Raw genomic sequence first — 14,198 nt, forward strand, 5'->3', positions numbered from 1 at the left:
TTTAGACAAAGATGTAAGTTAAAATTATCTGCCAAAGTACTACACTTCAACTATAAGTGAACCTTTCGCTTCTTTATATGCTCAGTTTCATTACAGAATGAACAAACAAGCAGTAGATGTTTGCTTATAACCACAGAACACCTTAAGATTTAGAAGTAAAGGATTTGGATCTTTTTCATTGTAACTCTCATTCTTAAATTAAGGTAATATTTAAAGTAACAAGCACACTTTTCTTTAAATCTCAAGTGTGAAGCTGTGTTGAGCTGAACACCAGTCATTCTACAGCCACCAGCAAATACTCATTAAATTTTTTCCCTTTAATGAACATTTTGAAATAGTGATTTATTTTCTCCTCTCCAGCCTCTTCACCTACCTATGGTTTCTGGCAGGTCCAGGAGCTCATTGTGCTGCAAGTCAAGGTTGGTGATCTGCGTGCAGCTTCCAATCTCCTCTGGAAGATGTTCAAGCTGATTGTGCGCTACATCCAGCGTTATGAGGTTACACAACTCACCTAAGAGCACACAGGAAAACCAAAACATAAAGGACTTTAATGTACAGCTCTCAACAATGACCTCCACACAGAGATTAATAGAATCAGACGGATTTTGGGATAAGCTGAAAAAAAGCTACTGCTACCATAAAGTTATACATATAAAATAAGGTATTACAGGATCATCATTTCATCAGTCAGATCTAAAACCTGATCAACAATTTTGAAAAGCTCAGATAAAGCTTTAATAGAGTCTCCAAAGAAATATAATTTATTGGTTGATTTTATTCTGACAGCTCAAGCTGTGGGATACAAGTACAAAACTTGCATCTTACACTTGTTTCAGGCTGACCAGAAGTTTAAAACATCACTAAGTAAATGAATTGTACTAAATTTTGAGAAATTAAGGTCTGTTTTTATATAATGAATTACTTTCAGACATAAAATCAACAATTAAGAGACAGAAAAATTATTTGGCTGAAATCCTAGATAATCTAAAGTCCTGAACACTATTTTTAAACATTTGTGACAGTCATCACAAAAAAGACAACTTACAATAAGTAAAGGGTATGCAAGCAGACCTACAGCAAATAAAAGTTGGAAATAAAGGGCTTATCTGTTAAGCATTAAAAAAGTTTGGATTTGCTTGGAGTTTAGAGCCACTCCACACAGAACTGCTTCATTTCTGACATTCATAAATTAATTTAAAAGCACAGCTAGGCACAACTCTCTGACCAGTAGTTTCACCTATTTTTATGTCAAACACACTGTGCTCTGAGCAAAAGATGGTTGGGTTTGAAAAAAAGAAAAAAACAACTGTGTGCATAAATACATGTGTATGTATTCACATATTTTGCACCTGATGGAGGTAAAATTAATTATTTGAACAGCTTCTACTCTCTCCAGTAAAGATGAGGTCACTGCATTTGTATATTAGAGCATGACTCAGTGAGTAACAAATTTGGAAGAGCAGCAAATTCCTTTTGAGGAGCAAATATCTATTTTTAAGCTTCAGCATTGTATCTTTGACAGAAGGATTTTCTCACAGGCCTGCAGGATTATCCTGGGCAAGTTCTGACGTGTAGAGTGTCTACTCATTAGGTCAGCAGATAATCACAACTGGTGATTTAATAAATCATAAAATAATATGAATTCAGACTCTGTCTAGAGTTCAGGCGTCATGTAGCCACAATACTCACTGTGTATCACAGAACAATTGTGAAAGGCCAAGAAAAAAGTCAACCTCAAAGCTTCATTATTCTGTTTTTCTTAAATTGTTAACATATAACTGATATGTTAACATATCTTATTTCCTGCACTAATTAACCCAAAAAAGGAATGTTTTTCTAGAAACTAAGAAGATGGAAATGTAAAGCTGGTGCTCAAGCAGCTACTCCAGCACTGTGTGTGTCCCCTGTCTTACATCAGCAATCAAGTGCAGTCCAGACAACCAGAGGCAAGAGCTAAATGTGCTGTATCCTGCACTGCCTAACCCACACGTGTCAATGACATTACCAGGCAGAAAAAAGCAAATGTAAGAAATAATTCAGCAAGAGTTAATGGTCTGTGGCAATGGTATCTTTATTATTCATGGAAAAAGGGGGCAAAGTGTAGAATGCAATAGGAGGAAGAAAAGCTTGAGGAAGACTTAAAACATCCCTCCCTTTAAACAAACAAAAAAAGAGCCCCACAGAACTTTACTGAGGTAACTCAAGAACCCTCACACACTTCAGGGCAGTAGTTTTCATTTCATGATTGCTGTTTTCATTTGTTTTCACTTCAGGCCTTAACCAATGATGTCAAATTTGAAATATGGCATAAATTCCATTTCATCGTGCCGAGTTCTCATTTACTTGACTCTTCCCACTCTACATCTGCTGAAGTCGAAGAAATACTTGGGGGTTTTGCAGCAACATGTGCTGCACTTCATTTTTGCACCTGCTGATATCTTTGACAACAGCAAGCTAAATGTTTGAAACAAACATCTTACTACCTTATCCTGAGGAGGAAAAATATTGAAAAGAGACATAATGCCTATGCCTCTCTAGAAAATTAAGGGCAACCAAACACTTTAATTTGGATAGCCATACTTAATATTGTCACATTAAAGATGCAGGCATTATTTTAAAAAGCAACAGTAGTAGCATTTAATAAAAATACTCAATGTTAAAACAGATAGAGAACTGTCCAACAAACTTTAAGCTTCAGAGCAGAAATCAAAAGTTAGAGCCCTATCATGAAGCATAGTGACTTAAGGAAAGGAATTCAAGAGATATAGAAATATTCAGCTTTTAATTCACATTGCTCAGTAAGGAATCCTGTTCTTGGATATTTATTGTGTTTGACAGCATTTCATCAAAATGGGTTTATTGCCCACTCTAAGGGTAGAAGGAGAGGGGAGATGAAATGCTGTTGGCACTGCAATTTTTTCAAAACTTTAACTTGAATTACTGAGATACAACAGAGAGCATGCAAGTCAACAAAAATCACTTGAGGTACATTTCTCCTGTTACTCTCCATGACATATGGCAAAAATATCTTACATCCAATATGCTTAACAAGGTGAAAAACGTTTGGGTGATGTGACAGAGACTCAGATCACAGAAGTGAAGAGCAAGAACCCAGCCTATTAACTTAAACACTCCATTTGAGATAAAAATGAAAAGAAGTCTCAGAATCACTTCATAACCCTAGCAATCACTTCATAACCCTAAGAGTACACACATAAAGAGGCTAACTGAGAAACTCAGGATCAAGTCCAGCTCTTTAGTGAATGGCCCACAGGGAGACCAAACCCACATCCTTGGTGTCATGAGCACAGAGCTAAATGGTTTTTTACATCTTCACATGCAAAGGCACACAGAATTCTCTCCGCTGTGGCCTGAGAACTAAAATACTAAAATAGTGTGTGGCCAAATGTGTGAGAGCTGAGACTGTGTGTAAATGGAAATGCTCTTCAGAGCACCTCGCAGCCTGGGGCTGTCACTGCATGTGGGGCTTGAACAGCTACTGTGAGGTAAAAGGAAGAGCAACCAGGGATGGTAAGAGTTGCTAGGACATCTTTAGGGAACGGGAAAGGGAGGAATCAATGTAGCTTAGAAGGACAAGTGTAGGAAAACAGAGGAATAAGGAAATAAAAGGGTCTAGTCCTTTACAAACCAACGCTGGTCATGTCCTGTGGCCAACCAGCACCACCTGCCCTGTCTTCCCGGGTGAGGATTTCCCTGTTCTGAGCTCTGAGCACAGCAAGAGCACAGGGCAGGTGCCCAGCCCTGCCCCCAGTGGGACAAAGAGGGTTCAGGGCCACCAGAGCATCAGTCACAGCCCGGGGCAGCGCTGGCCCGGCTGGGTGAGCACACCGTGAATGGCCACGCTGTGGCTGCGGCTGTGCAGGCGCTGCTCACAACAGCAGCTCTGTCAGGAGCTACAGCGCACAAACACATGGCAGGAGCACTCCACACAACCAATAATGATCTGCAAATGCACAGAGCCCGAACTGAAGGACATCTGCATCGTGCTCTTCCCAGGAGCTGATGTTTCAGTGAGTCAAAGTGTCCTTCTTATTGTCTGAACAGCAGCAGTTGTACTGAGGAAATGCTTCTCAAAAAAAAAAAAAAAAGTTAAAATAAGTTTCACCAAGATACAACTGAAATCTGTCATTTTTGCTCTGCCAAGATAAGAACCATATGTCAAAATAAAATAAAAAAAGCAAAAATTTTTTTCCTAAAGCAAAGATTTGTTCAGGTACAAAACGAAAAATGTCTAATGAGTAAGGAGCTCACGATCTTATTCATAGTAAAAGAATCAACATTTGCGATTTTTTGCGTACTACCTAAAATTTGCTGAAACACATTTTTGTCTCGATTTAACAGAAATAAGTCAGCTAGAAATGTGCAGCAGATCAAAATCAGCCTTAACCAGAAAGCAGTTTCCTGAAGAAAAACCCATTCCTTTTCATCACATGGACAACTCCTGCATCACTTCACTAAAATCCCGTTCAAACACCCCAAATCACTACAATAAGGCAAGCACTGCTTCAGGGAAATACTAACCACAGGTTAAATGAACTCTTTTTGCCACAAGTAATGTCCACAACAGACAAGTAGTGAATAAAGGATTCTCTATAGACTACGAGCAGCTGCATTGAAGGGATAAGCACCCTCACAACAATTAAAAAATAAACTAGGAGGGTGCCAGCGTTTGGAGTTAGTTTTTTTAGGGAGGACAATTTTTTGCCTTTTTTTAAATTATATTACATTGCGATTGCAATGGGGAAAAAAAGCAATTAAAGCTCAAAGTCTGCCAAGAAAGCAGACAGGAATTGCACGTACTAGCTGGCTTGACAATAAAAGATTTTAAAGTAGGAGCAATGCTCATTTGAAAAACATAAAAGTTTCTCTATAAATAACCTTCACAAAACAGTCAGTTACAGCATAGCATGTAGTTTTTAAAAATTTGTATTTTAAAGGCCCTAAAAAATCACACAATTCAAATGCATTTTTCAGAGAAGATAGTTTGTGAAGACTCCAACCACCTTCCATTTTAAAAAACTTGTTAAAATACAGCTAAGTATTCACCTCAACAATCCTTAAAAAAGGTGGAGTGAGCAATCACCTCACTGTTGTTCTCATACACACAAAGAATAAATGTTGTAGTATGACAATGCTACATATACCTGCTTTAAGAAAGCCAGCACAATGAAATGACTAATATTTTCAACATAATGAGGAAGAATTATAGTCCCATTTCATGGCCAACTTTGAAAGCCTGTTATGACAAGAGGGCCAGGTTACATGCCCTGACTTACAAAACTCTGAAACCATATGAAACACAAAATCCTGCTTCATCAAAAAACACTCAAGTACACACAAATTAACACTTGGAGAGAGTATATAGGTCAATAGCAAAGAGGCTTCAGTGTCTCCAATCACTAATTCAGTCAGTGGGCACCACTCCTGGATGGCAAACACAATTTGTAATGTAGCCTGTTTTCCACTGGATTAATGGCATGCCTGTCCATGCTTAAGCAGATTGAATATTATGAAATCCTTCACAACATGATAAATCCTAGGCCAGATGACACAGCAAGAGGATCAAGACTCTTATGGAAAGTAGAAGGAAGAGGAGAATGCAAATATTAGTGGGACTTCAGGCTGATGTGTCAGAACATTGGTTGTAAGCTAATATGTAAGAATTAATTATCCAAAATCAGCAATGCTGGGAACAAGTTACGAACAGTTCCCATAAGTTTCATAGCTACTCATCTTTCACTTGGTTCTCTGCTGGCAAAGGAGAAAATAAAAGGAAAGAGAATTTTCAGTCTACACAAAGTCTGTGGGACAGGCTTCCTGATGTTAGAAAAAAAAATTTTAAACAATTTTAGAATTTTGGAATCTTTTCACTCTCTGTGAGATCCAAGTACATCACTGTGATAGAGAGCCTGAGCTCTTTGTTCTGCATTACCAACTGCCAAAAGAAGAGGCAAGCAGTCAGAGCCATTCTGAATTATTACTGCACAACTCTAACTTATACAGAAGAGCTACCGAGGAGTAGGAATGCAATTAATTTTTATATGGTCATGAGTGACTTACTGACTACCAAAGTTAAAATACTCATGTAAGCAAGAAATAAGCACAGTAATATTATTCTCAACATGCAGAATGCACACCAGGATCTAGTTGTGGGAACCACTCAAAACCACAGAACCTCAGCTGAAAAGACTCAAAATCTGCTCTAAAACAAGCTTCAACAAGACACAATAGCAAAGACTTATTATTTATTGCTTATAACTGAAAGCAACAAATACAAATAAAATTAAAAACATGTTCAAACAAAATCCCCAAACATGCAAAATGTACAAAAAAGTCTTAGCAAGGACTCAAAGCAGGATTTGAGGTGGACAGCAGAAACTCATTTGGGTGCCAAGACAAAGGCAAAGTCTTGCACCTAGCAGGAGATAAAATAACCTTGTAAAGAGGTACAACCTTGCACCAGGAGGTGAGAAGCAGGGAAGGACCAGTGGGTCCTGGTGGTGCTGAATCTGGGGTAACATCTGGATCCTGTCCATTTTCAGTGTGGAGCAAGCTCTCAAATAATAAAGGTTAACCACCTCCCAGGCTACATTAGAAAGGGCAGCCTGAGGAACATGATTTTTTCCCCCTATGTTCAGTACTTACTGAAGTATTCAGTTAAAATAACTTCAGCACTGATTTAAGAAATAAATAAAATAAAACTTAAAAAATAAAAAATTAAATTCAAAAATTAAAAAAAACCCAAAACAACTCTGGACTTCTAACAAGCTGTCAGTTATCTACTGGAATTTCACTTGGGGCATCATCCCAGTAAGCTCTGCAAGCAGATCAAAAAGGCAGGACTACTTTATCATTATCCTAAAGCCAGCCTGAAGAAACTGTAATCAGGAGGAATTTGACTAGCTGACAAGACAAAACTGCATCCCCACAAGAGCTTTCACAAGAATCAGAACCCAGTTACTAAAGCTGAAGCTGGTCAAAAGAGTTCTACACCTTTTCTGCAGCTCAAGAAAACCACCAGAACCGGATCAAATAAGCAGTCATTATCTCTGACTCCTAGAGACCAACACACATACATCAATGCTTATATTTATTCCACTCCTGTTCACAACTTCATGCTTTTATCACATTAAAATAAAAACATATAAAAGCATTCTCAACTACTGTTTGCAGACATTATCACAGCAGTTAAGCCCAGAAACACAATTTTCTTTTTCTTTCAAATTGACGAAACACAGGAAGGTGTTCTTAGATACAAATAATGTAAACAAATATTTCTCTATATTATCAGCTCTGCTTAAAAAAAAAAAAAAGGGGAAATGAAATTCAGAGCATCATTGAAAAGCTTTGCAACTAGCAGGTCATTTAATAAGGAAGCACTACATTCAGCAAGGAGTGAGTAGACTTGAACTAATGTGGCTGCACACATCTGGCCCACTGTCTATACTACTGAAAACAAAACAGGTGCAAGTGTTATGAAAAAGTTTCAAAGCAGTAAAGAAACCACAAATTATCTAAATATTGGGTAGATGGGGGAAGAGAAGAAGAGAAGAGAGTCTCAAAGACATTCCTAGCCTGGTGTAGGCAGATTCCCCGAATTACATTCTAAAAATATTTCCCTTGCAGAACAGCCCTGACCAGATTCTCCCCAGAAAAGGAGTTGCATTCACAGACAGAAAACACAATATTTGGAGTCTCAAGAAACTTGCAGAAACTATGTAAATGTAATTTCAACCACGCTGACAATATTATTTCTATTTGAATTGTGTGTGCCAACGTGACAAAAATATTCAAAACTGGTATAAGATGCAACCTTGTCTTTGCAAAGAAAATATTATCAACTTGATTGTTCAAAACAATTCCTTCAACACAACATGGAGGAATGCAATAAAACTCCAAATATAAGAAATGCAAAAGGCTTGCTTAAGTAACAGCCTGCAAACTGAAACATTTGCTTGGCCTCATCCCAAGACAATTCCTCAAGGTTTTCATCCTTCTCATGCTGACAGCCTGACTCACCAAAGCATTCACATTCTTCCATTCTCATCTTCCACTTTTTTCTCAGTGCAATGGACAACTTACCAGATAAGGAGATGAAGCTGGTGTCCACCTTGTGAACTCATCCCCACAATTATCCCTCCAGATTGTCTTTTGGCAAAGTTTTCACAAGGAAACCTTTCTGTTCAGGATTTATTTCATGGATGCCACCAGAGATTGAACAGCCAGGTGAACAGGTAAATTCTGTCTAGCACTTGATGTGCTTGTGTGTGTGTGTCACTGTTATGCAGATGTTTATATATATAAATATATATATATATAAACATCGGCATAACAGTGACCTTCATGGGCAGGAACAACTTTCAAAGCAAACTTGCAGACCTTACTAAAGATGAAAGGCATTTATAGGAGTTGAAAGAAAAAAAAAAAATGGCCAAGTCTTTGGAAGAAGAGGGTACTGAGAATTACTAAAGAAACAAGCTGCATCAGACTCAGGAAATCCCTGATACAAAAATAGTTGGATGTGAGCAAGGAGTCGGGTTAAGCCTCGCCTATAAACTTACTCTGTTTCTAGGCACACGTTTGCTTAGGGCTAGAGTAAGAACCAGGATACAGGGCAAGATGCACTCTGAAACAATTTATCACTGCTGTTAGTTAGGATACGATTTGTAAAAAAGAATAACAGAGTAGCTTTGCCATCAAGAAACTCTCACCAATGGATTCTCCCACTATACACAAAAACATTGTTTCAGTAAGGTGCAGCTGAGCTCATGCTACCAGCATTCCAATAACCTACACCAGGTTATTTCCAGGTCTCGCGGTACAAGACATGGAAAGCAGCGGGAAATGAGAAAAAGATTCTGAAAATATAATTTGCTGCATTTTCAACAGCTCTCTGCAGACAGCAATCCACCCTTCCCCAGAGCACCTGCAGTGCTCTTGTCATGCTCATACAACAAGAGCAATCCTACCAGAGAGGCTTGCAGGGAGCTGCAGCCAGCCCAGTGATCCCAGAGCTCAGTGCCAAGTGTCCTGCCCTCCCTGTTCCAGTTCATGCTCTCCCACTCCTCCTCCCATACCAGCTCCACGCCGATTTCAGCTACCTAAAGTAACAGACAATAAATGTAGCATCTGGGAAGCTGCCAGGAGGGGAGTGGATCCTGCCACTTCCAGTATCATGAAGCTGTTATACATCAGCACACTATTTAATAAAAACTCTCACTGATTCACCTGCAGAGCTCTTGGCTATACATGAAAAAAAAAAAAAACAACCAAAGCAAAGTATTTTTACATCGTATTCAATTCATCGTATTGACCGAAAAAATTTAAAATTGCATTAAAAATGTAGAAGCACTATAGATGTTGCTAGAAAAGTGTTAAGAGAAGTCTGATAAATACAAGCAGAAATTATTTAGTATGTATCTACCTATAATAAAGCAACTGGATGCAATGGAATGAGAGGTGCTCAATTCTGGGGGGGGGAGAGACCAGAAACACACACACATCTGTTGAGTAAATATAGACAATAACACTTCCTCTTTCTCACTAAAACACTTGTTTTAAATGCAAAGCAACTTTTTTTCTCAGGTGTCGTCACCTAAATAAAGTTTATGTTATTGAGCTACTAAAGACAGTTCAAAGTCCAAAATAGAACCAAACTTTAGCTTATTTCCCAGCAGCTCAGGTGGGACGTTCACCTCTTCCAGGTTTTCCCCAAAACAACAAACACCTTAAACAGGTCAGTTGTAAAGTAGTTTCCAGGACCACCTGAGAACAAATGTAGGCAACAGAGGGAAAGTGCTGCATTTAAGAACAATGGAACATCACTGACACAAAAATCAACTACTCAAAGATATGCTGGGTGTTGGAAGAAACATCTCAATTATCAGAGCACTTAAAAGTCCAACATTCAATTTATTTCACTAAGAGCAGAAAGAAAATAAACTTTATTTTACAAGGCTGGAGAAAAAAAGATTCCTAGAAAAGCAATGGGATGATTGCTTATAAATCAGGTGACCCTTGATTTTAAAGTAACAAGGTCCTAAAGTTGGAAAGCCATTTATTCTTATACAAAACTGAAAATTTTTGTTTAGCAACAGTGAAAGCCATCACAAGTCTGTAGCACCGGGGTAAGACTTAATGCTATCCCCCTTTGAGGGAACAATAGCAACATTTTTCAAACTGAAGTCTGGATCTTTAATTATCTTTTTGTCCAGACCAACCTTTTTGTAGCACATCTACTTTCAAAAGACAAAGTAAAGAAAACCCAAGATTCCTTGCACAGTGTGCACCAGATCAGCAACATGAGCACATTGTAGTTAACTGCTGCAAGACTCTTCCTCTCTGGACAAGTCAGCAGGTTACATAAGCTTTGAATTTTTTAAAATATGAACAAACAGACTAGCATGCCATTGTGAGCCTTAGGCCTTAGAATAATGGGGCATTTTTAAAAAGAATTTGAAATGCTCCACATGATATTGCTTTGCAAAAGATAATGGCTTCATTTTACTTTCCATTCTGCAGCAAGAAAAACTTCTGTGTTATTTACAAGCTGATAATGAGAGTGCTTGCTAGTTTATAGTATTTAGATACTGTATTATAAAACATACAAGGGATTAAAAGCATTGAGACTTAAAAGGGAAGTGTTTTTTTGAAGTGCATATATGTGAAACGTAGAGAAATAGTCAGTGTTCAAAGAAACAAATTCCATTGGAAAGTCAGAAATACAGTTCTCAGTAGTTTCATTTTTCAGCTGTGTTTTCAACTCAAGTATTTCATCAAAAAAAGTAACATGAAAGTAAGTCAGTAAAATCAATTACAGAATTTAAACTATCCTATCTGGTTTTACTCTGATGAAAAAGATTTTCAAATGCTTGTACTATGTATCTGGGCAGTTTAAATTATTTGTGTTATTTAAACACCAATTAATTTTATTTTTCACCTGATTCAATTTCAGGCAACCTAGTCTGAGGAATTTACTTTGAATAAAAAAGGATGCTTGAACTTGATGATTTTCCTTTGAAATTCTTCATAAGGGTGACAGTTGTCTTGCATTTGTACTTCTAAAAAGCCTTCCACAATGAGGTGCTGACCCGTAAAAAGGCACATGAGCATTATCACAATTCAAATAAAGGCAGAACTAACTGCTGGATACAAAGACAGAAGCAAAGCAGTTAATGTTCTCAAGCTAGGGTTTTATAGAGAACTGAGAATACTGCCTGTACACATATCAAGACAACAAAAAAATACAAAAGAAAGAAACAAGTCACATGTTCATGACACAAGTACCTACTAATTTTCCCATGAAGCAGTTACACACAATCTCTTTCAAGACAACTGTGAACAAACACATACAGACATTACACACTTCCATGTAAATCATATTCAATAAACAAAAGAAATAAAGAGGTTTCAGCAGCAGCAATGCCTGCAGTATCAAACACACAAGAGAATTTCTGAAGCACAACACCAAACACTAGGATCCAACACCTCACAGAAGTTTTTTCTCTACACACTACTAGTATTACTTTGAATTTATGCAGCACTATCCCCAGCTGAACCTCAGAAGATGGATCTATGCTAGATTAACTAATAACTGAGCCACAAACAGAACCAGGTAAAATACTGACAATTGTGTAACAGCTCAACCAGCAAAATTGGCCACAATTCCTTCAATGAATGTAGAAACATGCAGTGTGATGGGTTTTCTGTAAACATCAGCCCCATGGTTTCCAGTATCATTTGTTGATCAGTAAAATATCCAACAAGGCTGTTGAACTTAAACTGAAGTGTCAAAATAGCTCAAAATTGTAATTCCTTCGTTCTCCCAGGGGAAATTCAAAGGATTGCTGAGATGCTCATGACAATTCAAAAATCACATGGATCAGAAAACATACCACCACATCATCCATTTCATTTCTGCCTAGCAAAAAGCACTCCTGTGGCTCCAGCAGAATGCATCCCCAGAGAGCTGCCTCAGGGAGCCAAAGGCTCAGACCAGCAGCTGGCATCACCAGTGCATTTCTTCACTCCTGTTACCACAGACAAAGTTCTCTGTACTGGCCACTGTTGGTAACTGGATTAGCAGATTCAGGCATGTTCAGGAGTTCCCACCATCAAGAACATATTATCTTATGTATCTTTCATATCAATGTGCAAGATAAAGAGCAAACACTGCTGGCTTGAGAAAGATCTAACAGGTATACAAACAAGGACATTTCCCAAGCTTTGCAAAATTGCTGACCATAGCGGCCACTTCAGTAGCAACACACACACACTGGCTTGGACAATAAGAGAGTACCAGCAGCTCTTGGAAACAGGACATGGGAGTTATTACTCTCAGTGTTACAAGGGCTTTCACAAGGTTGGGGTTTTTTTCACACTTGAAGAAAGCCAAAGCAGTTTCTCAATTGTGTGAAGTTTCTATTCCCCCACCCCCTAAAAGGGCTAAGCTATACTTGCATTTTGAAAACTGGTGACATATAGAAAAAACCTACTGATTAACAGAATCACACTTTTATAGGACACACACATTGTTCAAACATTGCTTGAGAACAGTGTTATAAAGACATTTTCCATGAAGCAGAACATATTAGGAACAACACAGAAGTTATGATATACAGCTAATCCAGCACATTTTGTGTAATAAACCATTTAAAGTAATAACACACTTCCAGACTAGTTCACCATCTTTTGAACCTTTGTAACCATGTCTGGAAAAACAAACTAGTCATTACAAAGTCATAAGAATCATCAGCCATGCGTACAACATTTGGTCACTTCAGAGTCCATGTATTAATATATTCATGACTTATAAAAGGCAGACACTTGCACAAATCATTAACCTAGATTATTAACTGTTACAGCATCCAATAGCTTGCTCACAGTAATAGTTACCTATTCTACCTTGTATTACTGTGGTCACACCCCTCTTTAACATGCCCTTAATGTGTTTATAACTTGGAACAGTTCATAAATGATTTATAAAAAATCTTAAAATAAAAAATGCCCCTGTATCTCTTTTTTTTTTTAACCATCTGGTCTCTCAAGACACAATATGTGAAAGTACAAAGCAAAGATGGAAACAGTATACATCTGATTTTAAGATGACAGATGAAGAAAAAGGGTTTTTGTTGTTCAAAAACAAATATATCTACAAGGTATTGACTATTCGCAAGCTAACAGTGGAACAGTATGATCAAGAGCATAATTTTATGTAGTTTTAAATAAAGTGCAGTCGGAAAAGTGACAGTTTATGTATAATTAACCGAACTGCAGGGAACGTAAAAACGACACCACACTTTCAGTCAGTACAATCACTTACCAATTTCAGCAGGTAGTTGCTTGATTTTGTTCTCTCGTATGCTAAGCATGGTGAGTTTTGACAAGTTTTTGATATCCTTTTCCACAGTAGTTATGCGATTAAAGCGTAGGTACAGCGTGGCCAGGGAGCTGAGCCTGTACACCACCGAGGGGATTTCTCGCAGTTTGTTGTGCCGCAGGTCAAGCATGCGCAGCTTCTTCAAGTTATCCAGAGAGTCAGGCAAACTGGTGAGTGAGTTTTCACTCAGAGCCAGCGTCACCAGGTTCACCAGACAGCCCACCTCGGCTGGCAGGCACTGCAGTTTGTTACTGTATAAATAAAGTTCTGTCAGCTGCGTTAGCTCTTTGACAGCTGATGGAAGCAAGTGTATAGACCTCTTGGACAAGTCCAAGCGCATAGAATTCTCCTCCCGGCATTTATTGAGCTCTTTGATCACTTCAGCATTGCTGGATTTTTTGCGAGTACCTGTGGCAGGATTAGGTCTTTTTATCGTATTGTCCACTGAAAAAGCTACCCCAGGCTGCGTGCTACTGGAGTCCTTCTTTCCATCTTTGGCATCTTTCCCTTTGGTCTTAGGCTCCTTTTCTTTGCTCTCTTTCCCAAATCCTCCGGAGGCCTTTGCCTCCTTCTCCCTTTCTTTTGATGATTGGACTTTTGGATCCTTCTCTTTACAGTCCTTTTCTTTTCCTAGATTACTACTCATGGTGACTCAACGTTCAGCAAGCACCACATGAAATCTGTTTCTGAAGTCCACAAGAACAATTCAATGCTGAGGCAACAAGGATCCTTAAAACACGCAAATGCTGAAGCCAGAGGGGAGCTTCAGAGGTGTGACACCCATTTGCTACATATTTGT

The 14,198-nt window shown here is 38.3% G+C and overlaps 1 protein-coding gene across 1 annotated transcript in view; it reads right to left on the reverse strand.

Annotated features, from left to right (window-relative positions):
- SHOC2 (SHOC2 leucine rich repeat scaffold protein) overlaps nucleotides 1-14,198 on the reverse strand; it is a 62,080-nt gene that overhangs the window by 24,681 nt on the left and 23,201 nt on the right. The window contains exons 2-3 of the mRNA XM_005416377.2: nucleotides 13,343-14,198; nucleotides 374-511 (exon numbers count right to left, since the gene is read on the reverse strand). The exon at nucleotides 13,343-14,198 is cut by the window's right edge and continues 70 nt beyond it. Coding sequence (XP_005416434.1) covers nucleotides 374-511; nucleotides 13,343-14,045 — 841 coding nt within the window. The 5' untranslated portion in view covers nucleotides 14,046-14,198. The remainder of the gene's footprint in view (nucleotides 1-373; nucleotides 512-13,342) is intronic.

This window comes from Geospiza fortis, unplaced genomic scaffold (assembly GCF_000277835.1).
Source record: "Geospiza fortis unplaced genomic scaffold, GeoFor_1.0 scaffold130, whole genome shotgun sequence".
NCBI lineage: Eukaryota > Metazoa > Chordata > Aves > Passeriformes > Thraupidae > Geospiza > Geospiza fortis.